Here is a 22348-nt window from a genome sequence, read left to right as displayed (position 1 = left end):
CCATTTGCTGCGCCGTTCGCGGTCGCGCCGGGTTTACGCTCTCTCAAGTCTCCTGACATAGCTTGTACTGTTGTGTCGGGAGCTTCTCTGTGGATTGGAGAATCTCGATAATCAATGGAAAGGGATGTCTTTCAGGGCTCGGGACACGTTGACGTCGCTGCAGCAGAATGTGTGGGGAAGGCACGGACCGCCAGGCCAGCGGCTGGCAACGAGCGCGGAGAGTGAACATCACGTATTCTTTCTATACCATTGCAAACATCTTGCAGCCCGATCTACTGTTCCACAGGCTTGCAATACAACCTCAAATGCTTATCCGGAGCAAAGAACGGCAGAAATGCCTCCTTCCACGGCATCTCCGGGCCCCGCGTGCCTTCAAGCCGCAAATCAAAGCGGCGAAACAGATGCGCAAAGCCCAGGTACAACTCGCACATCGCTAGATTCTGCCCGAGACAACTTCTCGGTCCTTTGGAGAAGGCGACGATCCACTTTTCCAGCTTGTAGGAATCGGCGCCCAGCCAGCGCTCCGGGTCAAAGTCGTTGGGTTTGGTGAAGATTTCGCTGGATCGGTGGACAAAGAGCGTCGTCATTCCCACCTGTGAGTGTCGAATGTCAGCGATATGTCTGGTTGTATTCGTGTAGAATCACATACAGTAGTGCCGCCTGGAACGGTGGCGTTGCCGATTCTTGCACCGCTGGGAGGGACGACTCGAAGCAGTGGTCCGGGAACTCCTGGCGCCGTTCGCAAGGATTCTTGAATGACAGCCGTGAGATATGGCAGCTTCTCCAACTCCTCCCACTTGGGGAAGGTGTGGAGCGAGGGCCAAGCGGCGATGATCTCGTCCTTTAAGCGCTTATATTGGCTGGGATTGCTGAGTAGTTGAAGCGTTCCGGCGGCCAGCGTGTTGGCTGCAGAGTCCGCGCCGCCAAATAGTACTGCCAACACGATCATTATACGCTGTTAGCATGACAAGGGGGTTGGCTACTCACATCCCTGTGCCTCTTCGTACAAACTTCCAGGTACCGGCACCCCAGTAGCCTGGTTCAGCTCCGGGTCCAAAAGTCGATGGTATACAATCGCGTGCGGAGCATTGTCTAGTGAAGATGGGTTCCGCACAACTTCCTTCACCTGTGCCCCTAGCATCTCCTGCAAATCCACCAGTCCCGCCATTGGCGGCGTAGTCATCTTGGTAAACCAGCCAGGCAGGGAGAAGACGATTTTCCGTACGAGTTCGAAGTTGCGAAACACGACAAAGGGCGCGAGAGAGGCGTCCATAGCAACCACAATCGGAGCCTGGAAGTCCGGCGCAGAAGTAGCTTCCACGTCTTTGGCAAAGCAGAACTGCGTGATGGTGTCGAGGGTGAAGCAGCGGAGCCCAAAGATCATATCCGAGGACTTCCCTGCGGCGTCTCTGGCAGCCAGTGCCTTGCAAAGCCTGTCAAGATTCTTGTGCACCAGGTCTTGCAAATCAATGGTGGCTCGTTTGGAGAACAACGGCGCCATGACATCCTTGCGCTGCTTCGCCTCGCGGTACGTCAGGTACCCGAAAGACGACCGGTCCTCGCCGAAGCAGCGGTACAGCTTGCCTTCCTTGTCCCAGCGGTTGCTGTTGTTGTAGATGTCCGTGAACGCCGAGGGATTCGAGAAGTGCAGCTGTTGTTCTTGTCGTTAGTTGCATCCCTGTTTCCCATGTTGAATGTAGGGTCGAACGGACCTCGTTCGGCCCAACTCTCACCACCTCGCCGTACTTGTCATGTAGCTCGTATAAAACATCGATCCACGAGCGACTCAGAAACACTTCTTGCCATGTCTTGTACCACTCGGAAGCAGCTGCGATGCGAGGTCCAGGGAATTGAGCCAAGGGGTGGGCGGTGAGATTGTAGATCCCCTGCAATAGTCGAGTGACGAGAAAGGCTGCAAGGCTTGTGCCTACGAGAAGGACAATCATTGACGCCATGCTGCCAGAACTCTGTTGGAGTCAAGCCTGGCTTCGTTTTTGTATTTGAGAGACCGCATTTCATATCTACTCGATGAGGAGCTGGATGGTGGGGATCGGCGCCGTAGCTCAGGCGTCCCAATGCATGTCTGCAGACAACTTAGCACAAACTTAGCACGAACCTACGCAGTCAACGACTACGTATGAATGTCGACGTTGGGTTTGATGGGCGGGTACAGGTACACATGTGTTGAAGTTCATCCGTGCTTACTATACTTGATGCGATTGATTGAATTGCATGTACATCACACCTTTGCGACTACTCACACCTAGCCTTGCAAAGTCGTGCCCGTGACATCCACTGTCCCTACAACTCCACCTCGGCCTCCTCTCCAGACGGCGTGTCAGCCACGCGATACACCAGCTTATTCGCGCTGACCTTCTCATTCTTCATATCCTCCATCCCCTTCAACGCCCCCGCCAGTCCGTTCTCGCCCACCTTCTCCGGGTGCGACTTCAGCTTGCCCTCCGCCAGCAGCTGCTCCGTAATGGCGAAGAACTTCTTCGCAAACTCAAAGTCCTCGGGCATGGCAGGCGTCTCGCGGCCGGCTTTGGTAAAGGCCTCGCCGAAAATGGTGTACATGAAGGTCCACGTCGTCTCGACGTCTTTCGGCCTGCTGGGGAGTTTGACGGGGAGAATCACGCCGTATTTTGCGCCCGTGGAGTCGGTGGACAGAGCTTCGTCGCAGATCTTTGCAGACGCCTCGAGGGAGATGGTGTCCCATGCGAGTTTGAGGGAGTTGTTGGTGTCTTTGTTGATCTTCTTGCCGCACTCGGGGTCCTTGTAGTCGTAGACTCCGTCTGCACCGAGCGACTTGACGAAGTCGTTGTTCTTCGGTGAGCAGGTTGTCAGGACTTTGTAGCCGGACAACTTGGCATATTGAATGGCCAGCGATCCAGTGGCAGATGAGCCGCCCTACATTGATGCATTAGAATAAGAGCCGAGGGAACACAAGATATCCCCACTCACATAGATAAGCACCGTCTCGCCACCCTTCGTAGGGTTGGTGGGCAGATTCAACTTCAAAGCCTTCTGATACAGTCCTTGCCCAACGGTGGAAACACCCAGCGGGAACGTTGCAGCAGCATCAAACGACAGACTGTCGGGAAGCTTCACTAGCAAGTCGGCCTTGGCCACGCAATACTCCGCAAAACATCCGTCTTCGATCTGGCTTGCATTTCCACCATGTGTGGTTCCCGCAACACGATCGCCCGGCTTGAAAGACTTGCTCACGTCCGATCCGACTTCCACTACCGTGCCGGCAAAGTCGCAGCCCGAGAGTCCATTGGGGGACGCACGCTTGCCGTTGATGTGCTTCCAATCGGTAGGATTGAGTGCGATGGAGTTGACTTTTGCGAGGAGATAGGTTGGCCGGAGTTTAGGGAGTGGAATGGTGGAGATCTTGGCCTTGTTGCCATTGATGATGATGGCTTTCATCGTAGAGGGGAGTGAGGATGCCATTTTGGGTGGTGCTTGATGGTCAATGGTATTCGTTATGCTTCAAAGAAATGTACAATCGATGTTGATGAGGCGGATGAAAAGGGTGGCCAATATTGATGGCCAAGGCAATGCGTAACTTTACATCATCGCTGGTTTTATATTGCCGGATGTGAATGTCCGAGTCTCGCCCGAGGTGGTTGCATTTCCAACCCTGCCTCAGGCATGGTTGCAAATACATTCCCTCTCCCGACTTCACCTCGATCATGTTCTCTGCAACGCGACATTTCCATTGGCGTCATCGTTGATCATTTTCCATGCTCGGAAAACACTACTCGACATCCATCCCCACTGGCAACGACGAGCGTTAAAGTCTGTTTTTCCTTTCCAACCTCCTCAACACGCTCACCCTCTGGCCAGTGCATGACCGGGAAGCGTTGCAACATCCTCACAATGGTATATCCAGCCTCGAGCATTGCGAATTCCTGACCGAGGCAGATTCTCGGGCCTCCGTTGAATGGCAGATATCCGTAGCCGATGTTCTTGAGCTTGTCATCTTCCCACCGCTCTGGGCGAAAAACAAGCGCATCCTCGCCATACAGATCTTTGCGCCGATGCATGGCGTAGACGCAATACCCTACGGCTTCACCTTTACGGACCAAGATCGGTGACTCGCCTGTTGGGCCACCGCCGACTGGTAGTGTTGTCGTGCGGATGGCGGCCCGAGAGTTCACAGGCACCGAAGGGTAGAGTCGGAGCACTTCTTTGAGGACAATGGCGAGGTAAGGCATCTTCCTCAGGTCGTCGCGCTTCGGGTGCGGAGCGTTGCTTCCAACCTCGATCACAGACTCGATTTCGGCACGTAATTTCGCTAAAACGTGAGGATGTCGAACGAGAAGTCGTCTAGGGTCACATTAGCAGACAGAAAGCGTTTGACCATGATGCTAATGACATACATTGTCCATGTAAGACAGCATGCGGTCGTATCTCTCCCAGCCAGCAGCACATTGATACACTGGTCTCGGAGAAATCGCTTGTCTCTCGTCTGCTGTACGAGAGCATCGATGAAGACATACGAGCTCCGCTCTTTCTCATCGTGTGCCTGATGAGGGGTCGCGGACGATTTATCCAACGCTTGCTGTACGGCGGCATCAACGAATCTGTGTGTCACTCTGCACGCCCTGCGGAATTCAGGCGGATTCATAAGCCAGTAGAAAAGCCCCAAGCGGCCTCGGTGGGAGAGATACTCCTGGCTCAGATTGAACGCGCGCGCGAATTCCGATTCTTGGCTGGCGATGGTGCTAGATTGCAGGGACGACATCGTCTCACCGAACAACAGAAAAGTAGTAGTATCGAAGGTCAAGCGAAAGAACAAAGGCTGCAGGTCGATCGGCGTATCCGGTTTGATCTGAGCTAGGAGACTTTCGACACAGTCCTTGACCTCCTCGAAGTTTTGATATCGATTTGAAGCGAATTGAGGTCGGAGTAACTCTCGTGAGTGCTTCCAGTCTGCGCCGTCCTGAGTGAAGATCCCTTTGCCCATCAACGGCGCGAAATGAAGGGGTCGAAGGCCAAGGTCAAAATCTAGAGTGATGCTCAGTCATGTGTACAGGGATGGACGAGGTATGGCGACGTTACCTTCGAACTGCTTCGAAAGGACAGCTTCCAGATTCTTCGGTTCCATCGTGTTAATTCCACGAGCGCCGACTGAATCGGTGGTCAGCTTTACTAATCACCGTTTGACGCAGATGGGAGAGCTACGAAGACTTTGTTCGTGTGTTGTCCCGGATGAGTCGGTGACCTCAAGGAAGAATTGCAGAATCGTCTGTCTTCGGGCGTGGACAAATGCTTTGACAAGCAGGTCCAGGCCAAATGGCCATCGCGCTGCCCATCTTGGAGGTGGAGCGCAGTGTCTCTGAGCGGCGAACGCTTCGTCTCGCTGTGACAGGTCAGTCATGGCGAGACCTTCTGCCTGACTAGAAACTTACCCTCTGATCAGCTTGATTCCGTAGGACCAGGTAGCAAAACACGGCAATCGAAGCCGCAACGAAGAGGTAGCCTCGCATGTTGCCAGAAGTCCAGCGCCAGCCTTGGCTGCTGGAAAGAGGCCGACGCAGATGGAGCGAGCGGTAGAGCTAGATAAGGCAGCATTCCGAAGGCTTAGCGCTCCGTCAGCTGGAGGCGAAACCAGAAGTCCGTGAGTCTCTCGACATCGAGCTATCGATTTGCGGAGAGGTAGCACGACGGTGGAGCAGGGGTTCAAGGCTGCAGGTGGCAGATGGGGTTGGGGCGGAGAAGCGGGGCGGCTCGCAATTCCAAAACCAACAGCGTCCGCTCTGCACTGGCCATGCCTGCATGCATCATGCACTTTACCTTGGCCTTATCACCCCCAAATGAAACCTGCCGGCGAGCTCTGCTTCCCCATCCGTTTGCCGAGGCGCCAAAATAGTTCGCCGTCTACCCATTGGCGCGGACATGCTGCGGTTTCGGCCCCCAATCGCATTGGCGCCGACCTGTAGTTTCAAGAGGGGCATGGCGATCGAGGACTGCTCTGCCAGTCATCTCGGTCTCGCCTCGGTCCTTCTGTGTGCAGTCCGCAAGGTGTCCTGCTGTGATCAGTGTAAGTCTAACCCTCGTTCTATTGTCATTTCAATGCGTCAAGCTTGTGCTTCTTCGTGAATCTTGATGTTCATGGGTGGTCCGTTCCGATTACCGAGCCATCCTCTGGACTCTCGCCGGAGATGGACGTGTTCTCAGCCGTGGTCACCGCAGCTTCACTTGCCGACATCACCATTCGTCTGATCAAGTATCTCCGAGACGTGAAGCAGGCAGCAGAAGATGTCGACGAAGAAATTGACTCCTTGATCCGCGAGGTCGAGAGTTTACAAGTAGTCCACACCCAAATCCAAGAAGAGTACGAGCGGCACGTCCAAGATGCCGCTCTCGACTCGAAAGAGAACATTCTTTGGTTTCACACCGGCAAGACCTTACAAGAGACCCGACAACTCGCCGTCAAGCTCGAGATCTGTGTCAGAGAGATCTATGGCGAGAACCCCCACACCAAAGGTCCAATTGACGGTCTGCGGAAGGCAAATCGAAAACGATCTAGAGACTCCCGACTCGTGGACATACGGAACCAGATTCACACAAATCAGAACTGTCTTCAACTGTGGTTTTCCATCATTTCGAGGTCAGAACAACTACTAGCGCACTGGTGAGCAAAACTGATTCGCTCATAGTGTCGTGGGCAGTGCTCGACAGGAAGATACCACTGAACGGCTGAAGGAGATCAACTCGACCGTTATGGAGATCGCCGAGTTGATCGACTCCGGCGAGCTTCTCGCTTCGCAAAACAGTTCTTTGCAGCAGCTTCCAAGCCATCGAGACTTGAGCAAGGCCTCAGTCGCAGCTCTTTCGAGTATCGTAGCCTCCGCAACATTCGTTGAGCAGTCGCTCTCTCGCGAAAATGTCAATCGCCACTTTGACACTCCCCAGCTCGTCGACCGATTCTACACCGGCAGAGAGCAAGAGGCCAAACAATTGGAAAGTTGGCTGCTTCAGTCCAACTCCAAGAGTTCCAATACGAAACAAAGACGTTTCGTGGTTCTTGGTGTGGGCGGCTCGGGAAAGACTCAATTCTGCTGCAAGTTTGCGGACGACAACAGAGCGCGGTACGTCACAATAGTTCGCAGACTCTCTGCTTATATTCTAGTCTCCTTAGCTGACCAGTGTCAAGGTTCTGGGGAGTCTTTTGGGTTGATGCGCGCAGCCATGAATTGCTGAAGCAGACCTTCTCACAGAACGTGGCTCAATACGGCGGAGTCGGAGCGAACGCAAATGCAGCTCTACACTGGCTATCTAATCTGGAGGAGGCTTGGCTTTTGATCATCGACAATGCAGATGACCCGGAAGTCAAACTCGACGAATACCTTCCCAAGGGCAGCCGAGGTCATGTCTTGATCACCACACGAAATCCGGCGAATAAATCCTACGGAAACGTCGGTCCTGGGTACTATGAGTTCCAAGGTCTGCAAGATGGTGCGGCAAGCTCTTTGTTATTGAAAGCCGCCGGCCGCTCTCCACCCTGGGATACCAAAATCACCAACTGGGCCAACCAAATCTCGAGTGCACTGGGCTACCTTGCCCTTGCAATAGCTGTTGCTGGTTCAGCGATACGCGAGGGCTTCTGTCAATTTCACGACTATCTGGATTGGCATGAAGAGCAGCGACGCCAGAGACCTGGCCGTGCGAGCAGTCCAACTCCAGGCCGTGACGGGAACATTGATGATCCACAGTACGCAGATTCTCGAGATCCATCTGACGAGTGACACTAACTCTGTCTTTCTAGACCCGGCAGTGTCGAAGCAACGTTCGACATTAGCTACAAAGCAATTGCGGACAGAGGTACACAAGAATCAGCTGATGCTCTGCAGCTGTTGAAGACGTTCGCTTTTCTACACTGCGAAAACATTCGTTTCGCCTTTCTGGAAAGAGCCGTGGTCAATGCAGCCGCAGAGGCGGAGCAGCAAAAGAATGATATCAAGAAGATGAACGAATTGAAGAGATTCGCAAGACGGCAGAACTGGTCGCAATGGTGTAACGCACGCCTCCTCTTGGTGCTGACCTACTTGAATCGCAACCGCTCGCCTCCCGTCCTGCCCACGGTGCTACGCGATGGGAGACGAGAAGGTCGCTTTTCCAAGAGCCGCGTCCGTGCTGCGCTACGACAGCTGACCCAATGCTCTTTACTCATCCACAACGATCAAAAGGACACCTACTCCATGCATCCACTGGTTCACGAGTGGGCACGCGAAGCGCCAGACACCACTTTCGGTGAGCAGGTGGTTTGGTGCGAGGCTGCAGCAATGTTGCTCTCGTGCTGCGTTCTTCTCCCGCCGCTGGGTACAACGACCGAGGACGAGAGAATTCTTACGCAGCTCTTACCCCATGTGGATCACGTCCGAAGCCGGCAAGCACAGATTGAACAATGGATCAGAGACAAACGCATGGCCCGCATGAAGCCCTTGCCCATCTTCGAGAGCGGCTTCAATCGAGACCGAGCGCTGATGTACGCCAAATTCAGCGTGGTCTACGCCTACAACACCCGATTTGAGGATGCCAAGAAGCTGCAGATTCCCCTCAAAGACTTCTTGCTGAAGGTGGCAGGCCTCCAGAGTCCAGTGACCCGACGGGTGCACCTCGCATTAGCTGGAACCCTCTTGCAGCTGGGAGAAGGGGACGAAGCAAGCAAGTTGCAGGAGAGCGTCATCCAGTCCTGCATCGGAGCTCTTGGGCTGGAGCATCGGGATACATTGGCCGCAAAGCTGAGTCTAAGCGAAACGCGCTTCAACCAGGGACAGTTCAGCGACGCCCGGAACTTGCAGCAAGAGGTAGTGGACGGCTTTCAAAGGATCCTAGGGGCCGAACATGAAGAGACGCTCAACGCCATGGACTACCTGGGGCGCACAGTCAAGTTCTTCTTTCGCGATGAGGACCGCCGGCAAGCGCGACAGCTCCATCTAGCTGCTATTGCTGGTTTCCGGAAGATATACGGCGATGACAACAACAAGACACTGACCGCATACGAGAACCTCGGCGCGCTTGCTGCATGGTCTGGCGAGCGGACCGAGCTTGAAGAAGCAAATGTGACAATGGAAAGAGTACTGGACATCCGCCGGACCAAGCTCGGAAAGGAACACGGCTACACGCTGATGGCAATGGCGGGACTAGCGCTTGTGAAGAAAGGGTTGGGCCAGTTGTCCGAGGCCGAGACATTGATTGGTGAGGCTATTGCGATCGCAGAGCGCAATTTTGGAGCCGCTCACTATGGCTGTCTGTTTGGAAGATATCGCCTAGCCCAGATATGGGCTGCGCAGGGACGGTTGGCGGAGGCAGAGAGGCAACTGGTGCAGGTGACGGACTGGCAAAAGAGAAAATTGCAAGGTCGAGGGTCGAATCATCCCGATCGTATCGCTGCTTTGGTCGAACTTGCAGCCGTGTACAACGCATTGGGGAAACATGACGAATGTGAACGAACGGCGGATGAGGCGCTGCACGCGCTTGATACAATTTCGACGCAGGAGCATCCGTTTGCGACGAAACTTAAGGCTGACAGAGAGAGGTGGAGACAGCAGAGGGCGGAGATGCCAGGGGAGGTGCAACAAGAAACGCAAACAGAGACGCAGCAAATACTTCTACCTGTTTAAAAGGAGACACGGGCTTTAGTGAAGCCATGCTTTTCAGCGCTCAGCCACGTCAGCCGGGGCTCCTTTCGAGACGTGGTTGAACAACACAGCTCGCATCCACGGCCATTCTGCAACAGCAACGCTGAACAACGCACGACTTAGCTGGGCCAGATACCATGGCCTTCGCTCCTTGTCACCTTCCAAAGCGGCGAGCAATCTTCGATCAAGTCAGCTTTGGCAGTACCAACTGTGGTTACGTTTGAGCCAGGTACTTACATCCGAACATGAACAACGGCGTCCTCGGCCGCACGTGGATCTGTTGAGAGACTCGCGGGCGATGCGACACCTCGCATGGCCAAACCGTCAGTATAGAGTGTCGAGTTTCCGATCGCCAAAGCATGCAATAGATCCACGCTGGACGAGTGTGTGAGTTTTCCGTACTCTCTGGCCTGGTCTCGTGAAGAGCTACTCACATTTCCATCAAAACTGGTACAGACGGGCATTGGAAGCGGTGTGGAGGTGTTTGAAGTCGAAGACTCTCACTGACGCCACGCAGGTGCATGATCACCTCGCTCGATGCTGTGTACAGCTGCTGTGATTGTTTAGCAACACGACAAGACGACACTGTCAGAAGGATGCGGCTCACCTCATAACTCGCCAGACATACAATCGCGGCGACCGTTTCGTCTTCAAACGCCGTGTCGGGATCTCCTAGCCTGTCAATAAGCAGTTGTAGAAGTCCGACTTTGATCCGAGTCTTCTGCTCCTCAGTCCAGAATATCCGCGACTGGCCGAGGGATTCTGACAAGCCAATGGCCTCCAAGCACTGTGCATACAGCACGAGTAGCGAGTTTGAAGATCGCCATGCTGCATTGGCGACTGTGGGACCGGCATCCTGGGAGTTGCGGTAAGACTCTAGCCATCTCCGGTGGGCCTGAACCGTCTGCGCCATGCGTGCGAGCTCGGTGTTCGACACCCAGGCACCGTGGGATGCAACGGGGCAAACAGCGGCCGGCGCAGACTGGTCTTCTGTGATAAGACTAGAGCCCGCGGTTCGAAGTGTCGTGCCAAACGTCCCATCTCGTCGCTCGCGTCCTTGAGCCTGATGGAAGTTTCTCATCACTTGTGTTTTGACGCGGGTCGATGCGGCTCGATCTAGCAATGGCCGCTCGCTGGTAACGTGAACGAATTCGAAAGACATTGGTGAAGGTCCACGGCCGCTATCAATGCTACCGGTCGAGGGGGCTTGTTATATATGGGCGAAGGCGAGGGCTCGCCAGCATCGGCTGCTCACCCCAGCTCCTACTGCAAGCATGTTGTTCATCGGCGAATCCCAAACATCGTGAACTGCAGTATTGCGCACAGACGCAAGGCTGCAACGTATCCGAGGAATCCGTATGCATGCATGCGTTTCTAATGTTGGCCACGGTTGGCATGAAGGCCTACTACGCTGCGGCCCGCATGCTGATTCCACGATACAGGATCAGAATGTTCCATGCAGCCCGAGAATAAAAACACCACGTTGTAGCCATGTGGCCGGCATGCATTGAAGCCGATTCCGTGGCGTGATGTGGGTTGAAAGGATGGTCGCGGAGTTCTGAGGTGAGGCTGACGCGGAAGCATCATCTGCCGAGTGGGAGGAGGCTGTGGTGGTTCGGGAGATGCATTTGCCGTGCCTCACAGCCACGATGGCTTGCTGGCCTCGCCGGGCCTGATTGGTCGAGCTGCCTGCTTACTGTGAACAAATACTCGAGGCGACTGGAGCCAGCCTGATGACTACTCTAGCGAACACGAGGCGGAAACATCAGCAACGAAAGATCTTCTAATTTTTGTAAGATGCGACTCCAACAAGTCGTCCGCGAATCAGACTCGACCGTCTCAAATAATTACTCGTCTAAATGAGCGTGACACGTGATATTCCTTCACTATTTCTTTTCCCAAACCAGCCAATTACTGCACCACGAAAGCGACATCGTGCTCCTTGTACAGCACCGAGCTGTCTAGGAGGCTGCTGTCGTTCGAGCGGAAGAACTGCACGCCGAGCTTCTGCTTGCTCATGAACTGCAGACGGGCGTAGGTCTGCGAGGCGTTGTAGGCGAAGACGTTGCCCGTCAGGTTGGAGCCGATGGCCGAGAGGCCCTCGATGTTGCCCGGGCCACCCATGACTACGGTTGTGGTTAGCCAGATGAGTCGAAAGCAGCAATTGTCTCTGATATCTTACCTAGCGGCAGAGCGGCCTTGGGGTTGTTCAGGCCGGCGGAGTCGGTCTTGTTGTTGTACATGGGCATGAAACGCTGCGCGTTGTGCACATGCCCGAACATGGCGGCGTCGACGCCGTACTTGTAGAAGATCTCTTCGAACGCGTTCTGGCAAGCGAAGCACTGGTTGCCGTAGCCACCAGTGGAGTACCACGGACGGTGACCAGCGACGATCAACCACGGAGTCACGCTGCGGTCGACGGAGGCCAAGTCGGCTTCGAGGAAGTTGATTTGCTGCTTCTTGGAGCCGAAAGGACCGACGTCGAGGTCGTAGCTTCCGTGGGTGTCGGGGGCGTTGAAGAAGTCGGTCTCCGTGTTGAACATGACTGGTCAATGGTTAGAATGGACGATGGATGGACCAGACCAAGTTCGACACATACCAATATGAGCCATGCCGTACTCGAAAGAGTACCACATGGGCGGCAGAGCAAGGCCGGCAGCCTTCTGGGCGAGCTGGACGGCAGTCTTGTTCTTCGATTGGGAAACGAAGGTGGTCGGGACCGCACGGCCGAAACGCTGCATGTAGTCGGTGAAGTTCTTCTGGCCGTTGGGGCACATGTGGTCAATGGTGCCGTCCTCGACACACACGGCCTCGTGGTTGCCGGGACCGGTCATGTACGGCTTGTTGGCGGCAATGGAAGCCAGCTGGTCGTAGAAGTTCTATCGATCGACGCTCAGCAACAACGAAACGCAATGTCCAACGAGCAGAGTTCTCACCTCAAGGATGGCTTCGTAGACATTCTTCTCGTCAAGAACGTTGTCGGTGTTGTAGTACCAATCATCGGCATATGCAAAGTCACCGGGGTGGATGACAAAGTCGTATTCGTCAATGGTGGCGGCCAGGGCGGCAATGGTGGTGTGGTTGAGCTCGGGGGACACGGCAGGGCTGAGATCACGCTTCGCCTTGCTGCTGACCGTGTATCCGTTCTCACCGTACACACCGAGATCCGCCATGACGGTGGCGTTGAAGGGCTCCATGTCACCGGCGACGAGGGCACTCTTGAACGTGCCAACGGACGAGTTGCCGGACACAATCTTGTCTACGACCAAATCAGATCTCGCTCTCATGGCACGGCCAATGACACTTACAGTAGTAGTCGGTTCCCGCCGCCAAGTCGGTCAGGACCACGAAGTTGGACCAAGTGCGCGAAGTGGGATAGGTGACGGAGGTGTTGGCGCAAGCCTTCTTGTTCAAAGCGGTGGCGGAAAAGCCATATTCCACGCAGGACATGTTCTGCTTCTCATACGTGCTCCAGCCGACCGCAACAGCTGTCCGCCGATTAGTACAGATTACATCAAGGCTTCTAGACAACAACACAAACCATTGTTGGCATGGAAAGCCAGACGCTGCTGGACGGGCGTGGTCAAGTCCTTGGGAATGGGAGGGTAGTTGGCAAGACCAGCGACGCCAGCGGCGCCGAGGACTGCAGCAGCAGCGACAGAGAGGACAACCATCTTGAGGGGATATCGTTGGTCGTTGATAGCGAATGGAAACGAGCGCAAGACAACTCTTCCTCGGCCATGTTGGGCGCCGTGCCTACGTATATACCGCAAGAGCTGCCTACTTTGGAGCTACGCAAGCTCTCCGAGAAAAAGTTTTTGGGAGCATCAGGCCGACGATCAGCGTCAGCAAGAACGGACTGGAGGCCATTGGCACAAGCGCCAGAGCTGCGGCGAGCACGTGTGGCCTCATGCGGCCGGTGATTTGCCAAGGACGCCCCAGTGGAGGGAAAGCTTATCTTCAACCTTCCGCTTTTGCGGGCGGCGAAGTATGCAAAGTTCCTGCACTACCATGCCGGAGTTCCGGCGGCTAAGTGCTGAGCAGGCATTGTGACGAACGATAGGCCGGGGAACAAGCACACCGTCTTGTCGATTTGTATGCAAGCGCGATATCGCGGCTGCTGCCGCCGGACCGTGTGGAAGACATAGATGCAGGTGTGTGGATTACGATCGCATGTGGCAGGTCGAACAATATGCTTGGGAAGTGCATGAAAACTCTGTTGATTCGGGCGTAGCGAGGGTCACTGCGAATCAGCTATCGTTGCACGTGTCTTGTCTGGCAACGCACGTGTAACAGCTCCGAAGTTTCCGAAGATGTCAAGCACGTGGGTTGAAATGCTTGGGTCGGACAATATTGAAAGTGACGTCGACGTTCAGACTTTGGGACCATCTGTCAAAGGCCGCGGCAATGGACGATGCGGGTACAGCTTCTCAAACCCCGCGAGGACCCGTAGCAATAATCCTTCGTTGCCTGGTTTGGCGGCAAAGGACAAACCAAACGGCCGCTCGTTCTCTTCACTGTACTGAATCGTGCCCAATGGAGCGGCGGCGATCGGACATTCTAGGGTCGAGCATCGTTAGCATACCAAACTCCGCGGGGTAGCTGTTGGCAACAAGACATACGCGCGGCGGAGGTGTACATGACGAGTGAGCTTTCGCCGAACGCGACGACCACGTCCAGCGTCTCCAAGAGTTTCAAGAGGTCGTTGCCTTCATGGTAGAAAGCCGCTCTGATCTCTTGGTGCTCCTCCGGCGTAACTCGGTCATGCAGCAGATCGTAAAACTGGCTCTGGTAAGGGTGTTCTGTTGAAGTTTAGTCTGCGGTCTTTGAGCCTAAGGGACGGGCATGAAATCACCCAATGGTAAGCATTGGTCTGCATGATCAACGTTCCACTTGATCATTTCTGGGATCGAGTGAACCTCCGATTCCTCGAATTCCTTGAAGAATGCAGGGAACGTTGTATTTCTCATCTGATAGACTACCAGGGCAATGTCAGTCATTGGCAGTCAGAGAATATCAGAACATCTCACCAGTAACCTCGTAGAACATGCTCTTGCCCTTCCACTCGAATCGGTTGTTTTGACTGGGATGTGGTAGATTCACATCCTCCGAAACCACGGCACCAGCGGCAGTGAACTTGTCCTTTGCGGCCTGAAACGCCTTGTCCTGTTGACTTGTCGTTAGCCAGATCCTACCCAAGTTTCCTCAAGGATCTGCATACCATCGCCTCGCGATCTGCCTCCGATGCCTTGCACATTGCTTCGGACATCTGCCATTCTCGGGAATTGACGAATCCCATTTTGATCCCTTGTAACCCGCCACTCAAATCAAAAGGTTCAGATCTCTGCATCAGCGCGGCGATGAAGGTGGCCAAATCGTCGGCACTCTTCGCCATCCCTCCCAAGTAATCGGTATTGTCGGAGTAGTGAAGGGCGCCATCTACATTGATTTGGTTCAGGCCACACTTCAACGAATAGGCTGCGGCTCGAGTGGCTGGGAGTGTCAAACTGCCACAGCATTCGGATCCAATGGCCAACGGTGCGAAACCAGCGGCAACAGACGCCCCAGAGCCTGACGAACTCCCACCGCCGGAGGAGTGGCCCACAAAGCCGTCATCCATCTGCGTGCCGCCGTAGATGTAGGGAGAGTGCGTCTGACCGCCCATTGGTGACCAGCCGGGTTTGATAGTTTCGTATTTCATTCCACAAAGTTCAGTCAAATTCCCTGTGCCCAGCAGGATCATCCCCGAATCTAGAAGGTGTTGGATCAATGGCGCGGTTCGTCGAGCTTTGGCCGTTGCGAGACATGGCGCGCCGCCGGTACAAGGCATTCCAAGATCGGGATGGAGGGCGAAGACATCCTTGCAAACGAAGGGGATTCCATGGAGTGGCCCTCTTACATGGCCGGACGAGCGTTCATGGTCTAAGCGGCGAGCAAGTTCGAGAGTCTTGTCACGAGGCGCGACGGAGATGATGGCATTGAGGTGAAGTCCTTGGTGGTTGTGTTTCTCGATTTGGGCGAGATATGCTTCTACCAGTTGAACGGATGTAAGGGCCTTTTGATCGAGCAAGTCGCGCGCTTGGGACGCTGTCAAGGTGAGGACGTCAATCATGAGTGGCAATGGTGCGGGATGTCGATTGAACTTGCAATGCCTAGGCACAGCTGGCTGATATGTAGTCGTGTATGGATGTGTCTGTGCGCGTTGAAGACGACGCGCTAGCGAAGGCTGCCATTGGGATGACGCCGCCTGCCATTCGCACCTTCCCTAAACGCCCAAGTCATGTGTTCCGCCAAGAAGACACCCACGAACATCAGGCAGGCAGAAGTGCCTTGACGAATGTAACGCGCAAGCTCGGCAGGACAGCTCCAGGCATCAACGGCCTGGCCACGAGGACCACAACGGCACGTCCATCCCTTGCTACAATGCTATCGGCTAAGTATTACGAAGCTGCGGGTGCTTTTCATGTTCATGGCAGCCCAGCATCCTGCCGGCCGACCATCCGCAGCACAGTCCAATCACCGCACGTGGAGATCGCAACATCCAACCCTACCTTGCTACCCTGCACACCGATGCCTCACTTCCGCAATGATCGACAGGAACGCTGTGCATCCCGCATTCGCATTTCCCCGCACGATGGTGTTATTAATGGACAGCCGTAGCCGTGGGCATTCGGAACTCCAGTCTCACCTCCAATGCAATGGCGACCGACATCTCGTACCTCTCCCAGGAAATCCAAGCGGAGCTTGCGCAGCCAAATGCTCGCCACGACCCAGCCATCATCGAGAACAATGCGCCGCTCGCCAAAAGCATCTTCCACGATGCAAAGGAGGCCACCGAAGCGGAGCATAAGCTCAAGCCAGTCAAAGGCCTGCGAAAATATCCCAAAGCCGTTTTCTGGTCCGTCTTCGTGTCGTTGGCAGTGGTGATGGATGGCTACGATCAATCTTTCTTGGGCTCGCTGTACGCCGAAAAGGCATTCCAAAAGCACTTTGGCAAGCCATTTAAGAAGGGCTATCAGGTTCCCGCTCCATGGCAAAGCGGCATATCAAATGCCAGCTCTGTTGGAGTCATCATCGGCATTCTGTTCAACGGATGGATCTCCGAGCGCATTGGGATGAAGAAGACGATGCTGGGCGCGTACGTAGCCATTACTGGCTTCATCTTCATCCTCTTCTTTGCAGAATCGAAGGCTGTTCTACTTGTCGGCGAGTTTCTGTGCGGGATACCATGGTATGAACCTCCAGCTTCACCTCGTTTACGTTTATGCCGGTTGTGCTGATGTCAACAGGGGTATCTTCCACACGACCGCCCCGGCGTACGCATCAGAAGTGTGTCCGGTGATCTTGAGGGCGTATTTGACATCCTTTGTCAACTTATCAGCAATGTGAGCGGTCTCCTATAATAGCAGAGGCCCATATCGTGGCTAATACCTGTCCTACAGTTTCGGTCAGCTCCTTGCGGCCGGGGTACTGCGCGGCGTGGAAGGAATGGCAGGCCGATGGGCGTACGACATTCCCTTTGCCATCCAGTGGATTTGGCCCGTGCCTCTTTTCATCGGGATGCTCTTTTGCCCCGAGTCGCCGTGGTGGCTCATTCGGAAAGGGCGTGTGGAAGATGCAGAGCATGCACTGCAACGCCTCTCCACCGGCGCCGACACCCGCCAGGCAATCGCACTGATGACTCGAACCACGCAAGAGGAAAAGCTGACAGTCGGCGGGAACTTCTTCGACGTGTTCAAAGGCACCGATCGGCGTCGCCTTGAAATTGCCTTCTGCGCTTGGGGCATTCAGACCTTTTCCGGCCTTCCTTTGCAAGGCTACAATACGTATTTCTTCGAACAGGCCGGCTTGGACGACTCCAACGCTTTCGGTTTGAGCATCGGCTACTACGCCATCGGCTTTCTCGGCACTGTCCTCTCCTGGTTCCTGCTTACGTCTTTCGGCCGCCGCTCCATTTTCCTCGTTGGACTAAGCTGCATGTGCGTGGTGCTCTTCACCATCGGATTCGTCGCAATAGCTCCATCCACCAACAGAGCCGCCGACTGGGCTCAATCCATCTTACTAGTCGTATGGGTGTTCCTCTACGACATCTCCGTCGGCCCGGTGGCATGGACGATCGCCAGCGAGGTCTCTGCAACACGGCTTCGAAGACCCACAATCGCTATAGCTCGGAACTCCTTCTACCTCTCCAGTATCGTGTGGGGCGTGTGTGTGCCTTACTTACTCAATCCAACGGCCGCGGGCCTCAAGGGTAAGACGGCTTTTGTCTTTGCCGGGACGTGTTTGATTGCGGTGGCGTGGACCTATTTTCGCTTGCCAGAAACGAAGGGCAGGACGTATGAAGAGCTCAACATCTTGTTTTGGAGGCAGGTGCCGGCGAGGAAGTTTAAGGATGAGAGTGTTGACGCTTATGACGAGGAGCAATTCGTGAATCCGGTGGTGGACGAAGTGCTCGAAAAGAGGGCGGAGACACATGAGCACAAGGCTGAGGCGCACCTCTAGACTGTTGTCGTGAGGTTAGACTTCTGGGCCAATCTGATGAATCTTCGTAGCATTGTACATTCTGAGAACTAATGCGTTGCACCTGATACGACCACTGCACTGCATGCGAGTGCGAAACCGACTGACTAAGGGAGATGTATTCTTCCTTGAGGATCGATCGTCGTGAGGCATGTCTGACCCCACACCCAACCTCACTTCCACCGCGAGCTGTAGACTTACACCTTTAACAACCTCCCCCGCCGCCTTTCAAGCGACACGTGGAAGGTTGACTCTGCATTTCACATCCGATTGGTTTTGCGACGACCATCGCCGACAAGGCTGCACGAAGCAACGATGCGAGGCAACAAGAAGACAGACAAGCCTCCGAACTTCCTGATCATCTTAGCAGACGGTAGACCTTGCATCCCCTCGCCGCTTCGTACCCAAACTAAGCGTCTCCCAGATCTTGGATACAGTGACATCGGCTGCTTCGGCAGCGAGATTCGCACGCCTCATCTCGACGCTCTCGCCCGCGATGGCGCTCGCTTTACCGACTGTAAAGGCATCACTCCACGAACCCCCAACTCCCACTAACCAAAGAGCAGACTACGCAGCAGCAGCCTGTAGTCCCACCCGCGCCATGCTCCTCAGCGGGACGGATAACCACATAGCCGGTGTGGGCGCCATGAGCGAAGCACGCGGCAAATACCTCGACCTCTTCAACGTGCGCGGGTACGAAGGCCACCTGAACCACGACGTCGCCGCGCTCTCCGAAATCTTGCAAGACGGTGGGTATCACACGCTCATCTCCGGGAAGTGGCATTTGGGGTACACGCCCGAGACGAATGCGGCGGCGCGGGGGTTCGCGCAGGCGTTCACGCTGCTGGACGGGCAGAGTAATCACTACGGTTGGGAGCCGCAGCTTGAGGACGAGGATTGGACGCCGTTTCATCTGCGCGTCAGTCCGCGGTTGTACACGATGAATGGGCGGAAGTTTGACGTCGAGCCGAATGTGAGGAATGATCCGAGGGGGTTTTATTCGTCGGATTATTACACGCAGAATATGATTCGGTGGTTGAAGAAGAGGTCTGGTGAGGAGAGGGAGAAGCCTTTCTTTGCGTATTTGCCGTTTTTGGCGCCGCATTGGCCTTTGCAGTGCAGCGATCTGGATCGTGATCGATATGAGGGCGTATACGACGATGGTCCTGCCGCATTACGCCTCAAGCGATTGGAGAGGATGAAGAAGCTCGGGATCATCGACGAGGACGTGCAACCGCACGATGTCGTCGCTGGTCCGGCCAGCCTGGAATGGGAGGAGATGACACCTTACGAGCGAAAGTGCAGCGCGCGAGCAATGCAGTGCTTCGCCGGCATGGTGGACAACATCGACCAGAACGTGGGGAGGATAGTGCAGTATCTGAAGGAGAGCGGGCAGTTCGAGAACACGGTCATCATCTTCCAGAGCGACAATGGAGCAGAAGGGGCGGACATCGAGTCTCTGCCAACCATGGGTCCGGATCTGATGCGAGTATTGCGGAAGTACTACAACAACTCTTTCGACAATATCGGGCACGCCGATAGCTATGTCTGGTATGGGACGAGATGGGCACAAGCGAGTACGGCACCGAGTCGTCTGTACAAGATCTTCACCACCGAAGGCGGCATCAGGGTGCCATTTAGTGAGTATCCTCCATCGACCGATGCCTGCCTCTGAGGAATCAGACTGACGGCATCAAGTCATCCACTATCCCGGCTTCGCACCCCATCTCCAAAACGGCGCACTCATCAGATCCTTCGCAACAGTCATGGACATCTGTCCTCTCTTCCTCGACCTAGCCGGCATCAAGCACCCCGCAACCAAAGACGGCGCATTCCGCGGCCGCAAAGTAGCACCCATGCGCGGCAAGTCCTGGCTTCCCTTCCTGACCGACCACAAATCCCGTCCAGAAGCGTACGATGGCATCCACGGGCGAGAAGACAGCTACATGGGCTGGGAATTGCACGGCCGCGGCGCGCTGCGAAAAGGCGAGTGGAAGATCGTGCGCATCGAAGCGGCGATGGGCGGAGGCGATTGGCAACTCTACAACATTCGGCGAGATCCAGGGGAGATTGAAGACCAGTCCGAGGCCGAGCCGGAGAAAAAGCGGGAGCTGTTGCGCTTGTGGAATGAGTATGTTCGTGAATCAGGTGTGGTGTGGGCGCCGCAGGAGGAGATTCAGTCGTTGCCTGCCGATCCTAAGCCGGAGGTTGACCAGATCTTTGGGGGCGATCATGTGGAACAGATGAGGGCTTGGATGCGGGTGAGGCCTGGCGAGGAGACGCGGAGGGGGCAGGTAGTGAAGGGGATGTGACTGTCGAGATAGATAGTATTGGACTGTCATGTCATTCGTGCACAGACAGAAGTCGGCCAATCGAATGTACGAAACGTATTGCCACTCTGCAGTAAAGTATGTGGCCGAGAGGCCTTGTAGAGACCACCGGCTCCAGTTCCAGGACTTCCCATCGCAATGCAACGCTGTAACGCTCCAAATCAAAAGGATATGCTTTGTGCACTGCTCGCTGATCCTCAAGCATCCTCCGGGTGCCCGAGATCTACATTGTCCATCCGCCCGAGTGCTCGACTCAGCATGTGAATAGCAGCCGTCAACACCTTCTCCACATCCGTCTCGTACGTACTCGCATACGACAAGCGCCGGAAACCCTCCCAGACCGCTTCCTCGTTGATTCTCGCCTGCGCGTGCGGCAACAGCTGCTTCGCCTCGCGGACGCGCTCCCAGAATTCTCTGATGCGGCGAGGGTACAGCGTGTGACTCACGGGGGCACTATACGATTCCGGCGAGCGGGCGTGACTGAGTATTGTAATGGTCATGCCGACTTCTCGTGGCCCTTCCAGTTCGTTGAAGTGGGTGAGGAGATAGCCTTCTTTGCCGTGGTGGTCGGTGGAGTCCGGAAGAGTGTTGTACCAATTGCGCGGCTGGTAGAGGACGTTGTCCCGATAAGGGTCGCCTCGCAAGATGGTGTGAAAGGCGCGCTGGTCCCGCAGCTCTTCCGTCAGTTCGAAGCGGCCCACTTTGACAGAGCCGTGGACTGCTTCGGGCGTGTCGGCTTCGGAGTGTGCGATGACGTCTTTGAGTAGGTTGATGCTCCACTCGTGGACGCGAATGAAGAAGACGCCGGCGTTGAAGCCGTGGATCTTATCGTGGGTGCCAAGGAAGTGGATGTGTGGGAAGTCCGGGGGCGGGAGGAAGATGTCGAGGGGGATTTGTTCGTTGAGGAGGATGACATCTCTGTCCACCCACATCAGCCATTCTCTTCTTTTGCCCGCGGGCAATGCCAGCTCATTTGTGATCAGCCTGAGCAGATATTTTGCCCTGCTGTAGTATTCGCCTTCGGCCTGGTCGCCGAAGACGACGAGGTCGTAATCGTGGATGCGGTTATGTTCATCATGGCTTCTCAACGATGCCTCGTAGACGTCGCTGATGGGGGAAATGCGCTCGGTGACTTTGGTGATGCGTGCCTTGTGAGGAGGGGAGGGCGAGGTGAAGGAGTGGAAGAGGAAGAAGACGCAGGCAACGATCGCCAAGCTGTAAGCGATGTGTCGAGGAAGGAGCCGACGGCGTGTGGTTAGGCAGGAACGTCTTGACAGGGCTTGGGTCGGCAGCCGCACTGCAGCATAGGGGTCAGCAAACGAAGCAGACAACTCGAGCAGATGCGATTGTCTATCGGTGTGCGTACGCTTGCTCCAGCCGCCGTCATGATACAGCAATCGCATTGTCGGGCATGCCTGCACGACCTATGCCGAGAAGGGCCGGAGAGGAAAAGCACCGCGGGAGGAGGTTGATCGCAGCGCACTCATGTTGTCAAGGAGAGTGAATAGGAGAGGCGCATGTAATTAAAGACGCTGAATAAGGCAACGACAGGATAAAGCACAGCCAGCATACGAACGAACGAATGGCTTGACTTACTGAGCGATTAGTGAGGTTCATCGCCGCACACGCGTCACCAACGGCAAGCGCCCCGCCGGAGCAGGGCGGTCGTCCGCTTTAGCTTCTTCCGTCCATTTGTGCGGTCAATCCTGATTTTCCCAGGAAACCTTGCCCGGGAAGCTGGGAGGCGGCAGTTCGCAGGGGAACGCAACACAAGACGAAGTTGTGCAAGGCTGCACGCTGCCGTGTATATTTACGCGGTGTGAGTTGAGGCGTTTGGATACG

General features: G+C 55.2%; 10 protein-coding genes across 10 annotated transcripts; 3 read left to right on the top strand and 7 right to left on the bottom strand.

Annotated features, from left to right (window-relative positions):
• Window positions 1-215: 215 nt before the first annotated feature.
• On the bottom strand, window positions 216-2035 carry BDY17DRAFT_302616 (putative P450 monooxygenase). The gene is made up of 4 exons (XM_033734436.1): window positions 1713-2035; window positions 988-1651; window positions 650-933; window positions 216-593 (listed from the first exon to the last, which is right to left on the bottom strand). Exons 1-4 carry the CDS (start codon window positions 1953-1955, stop codon window positions 273-275), a joined length of 1512 nt encoding a protein of 503 aa, XP_033587474.1. The 5' UTR covers window positions 1956-2035; the 3' UTR covers window positions 216-272.
• A 164-nt stretch (window positions 2036-2199) lies between these two features.
• Window positions 2200-3562, bottom strand: BDY17DRAFT_285010 (chaperonin 10-like protein). The gene is made up of 2 exons (XM_033732105.1): window positions 2965-3562; window positions 2200-2910 (listed from the first exon to the last, which is right to left on the bottom strand). The coding sequence occupies exons 1-2, from the start codon at window positions 3454-3456 to the stop codon at window positions 2302-2304; spliced, it is 1101 nt and encodes a 366-aa protein (XP_033587473.1). The 5' UTR covers window positions 3457-3562; the 3' UTR covers window positions 2200-2301.
• A 2-nt stretch (window positions 3563-3564) lies between these two features.
• On the bottom strand, window positions 3565-5703 carry BDY17DRAFT_355659 (cytochrome P450). The gene is made up of 5 exons (XM_033738271.1): window positions 5421-5703; window positions 5194-5371; window positions 5071-5139; window positions 4389-5016; window positions 3565-4335 (listed from the first exon to the last, which is right to left on the bottom strand). The coding sequence occupies exons 1-5, from the start codon at window positions 5496-5498 to the stop codon at window positions 3741-3743; spliced, it is 1548 nt and encodes a 515-aa protein (XP_033587472.1). The 5' UTR covers window positions 5499-5703; the 3' UTR covers window positions 3565-3740.
• A 304-nt stretch (window positions 5704-6007) lies between these two features.
• BDY17DRAFT_202206 (tetratricopeptide repeat domain-containing protein) lies at window positions 6008-9862 on the top strand. The gene is made up of 4 exons (XM_033730110.1): window positions 6008-6622; window positions 6672-7103; window positions 7169-7726; window positions 7781-9862. Exons 1-4 carry the CDS (start codon window positions 6174-6176, stop codon window positions 9636-9638), a joined length of 3297 nt encoding a protein of 1098 aa, XP_033587471.1. The 5' UTR covers window positions 6008-6173; the 3' UTR covers window positions 9639-9862.
• BDY17DRAFT_202186 (uncharacterized protein) lies at window positions 9764-10924 on the bottom strand. Its single transcript, XM_033730108.1, has 3 exons — window positions 10264-10924; window positions 10091-10206; window positions 9764-10031 (listed from the first exon to the last, which is right to left on the bottom strand). The coding sequence occupies exons 1-3, from the start codon at window positions 10816-10818 to the stop codon at window positions 9890-9892; spliced, it is 813 nt and encodes a 270-aa protein (XP_033587470.1). The 5' UTR covers window positions 10819-10924; the 3' UTR covers window positions 9764-9889.
• A 484-nt stretch (window positions 10925-11408) lies between these two features.
• Window positions 11409-13735, bottom strand: BDY17DRAFT_302607 (acid phosphatase). The gene is made up of 7 exons (XM_033734435.1): window positions 13702-13735; window positions 13198-13645; window positions 12965-13144; window positions 12593-12915; window positions 12256-12535; window positions 11839-12201; window positions 11409-11782 (listed from the first exon to the last, which is right to left on the bottom strand). The coding sequence occupies exons 2-7, from the start codon at window positions 13328-13330 to the stop codon at window positions 11568-11570; spliced, it is 1494 nt and encodes a 497-aa protein (XP_033587469.1). The 5' UTR covers window positions 13331-13645; window positions 13702-13735; the 3' UTR covers window positions 11409-11567.
• A 211-nt stretch (window positions 13736-13946) lies between these two features.
• Window positions 13947-15943, bottom strand: BDY17DRAFT_202198 (amidase signature domain-containing protein). Its single transcript, XM_033730109.1, has 5 exons — window positions 14878-15943; window positions 14687-14822; window positions 14512-14634; window positions 14279-14458; window positions 13947-14216 (listed from the first exon to the last, which is right to left on the bottom strand). The coding sequence occupies exons 1-5, from the start codon at window positions 15766-15768 to the stop codon at window positions 14029-14031; spliced, it is 1518 nt and encodes a 505-aa protein (XP_033587468.1). The 5' UTR covers window positions 15769-15943; the 3' UTR covers window positions 13947-14028.
• A 411-nt stretch (window positions 15944-16354) lies between these two features.
• On the top strand, window positions 16355-18158 carry BDY17DRAFT_326770 (uncharacterized protein; the record flags this gene model as incomplete). The annotated part of the gene is made up of 3 exons (XM_033737569.1): window positions 16355-16887; window positions 16946-17041; window positions 17099-18158. 3 exons carry the CDS (start codon window positions 16355-16357, stop codon window positions 18156-18158), a joined length of 1689 nt encoding a protein of 562 aa, XP_033587467.1.
• Window positions 18159-18491: 333 nt separating this feature from the next.
• Window positions 18492-20488, top strand: BDY17DRAFT_254685 (alkaline-phosphatase-like protein; the record flags this gene model as incomplete). The annotated part of the gene is made up of 4 exons (XM_033731456.1): window positions 18492-18549; window positions 18601-18693; window positions 18743-19816; window positions 19875-20488. 4 exons carry the CDS (start codon window positions 18492-18494, stop codon window positions 20486-20488), a joined length of 1839 nt encoding a protein of 612 aa, XP_033587466.1.
• Window positions 20489-20563: 75 nt separating this feature from the next.
• On the bottom strand, window positions 20564-22258 carry BDY17DRAFT_202135 (uncharacterized protein). Its single transcript, XM_033730107.1, has 2 exons — window positions 22103-22258; window positions 20564-21803 (listed from the first exon to the last, which is right to left on the bottom strand). Coding segments are annotated over exons 1-2 (1101 nt in total). The 5' UTR covers window positions 22104-22258; the 3' UTR covers window positions 20564-20703.
• Between the last annotated feature and the right edge of the window lie 90 nt (window positions 22259-22348).

Source organism: Neohortaea acidophila (genome assembly GCF_010093505.1).
Source record: "Neohortaea acidophila strain CBS 113389 unplaced genomic scaffold BDY17scaffold_9, whole genome shotgun sequence".
Taxonomy (NCBI): Eukaryota; Fungi; Ascomycota; class Dothideomycetes; order Mycosphaerellales; family Teratosphaeriaceae; genus Neohortaea; species Neohortaea acidophila.
The sequence above is the reverse complement of the archived record's forward strand: the minus strand, read 5'-3'. Positions and strand labels throughout refer to the sequence as shown.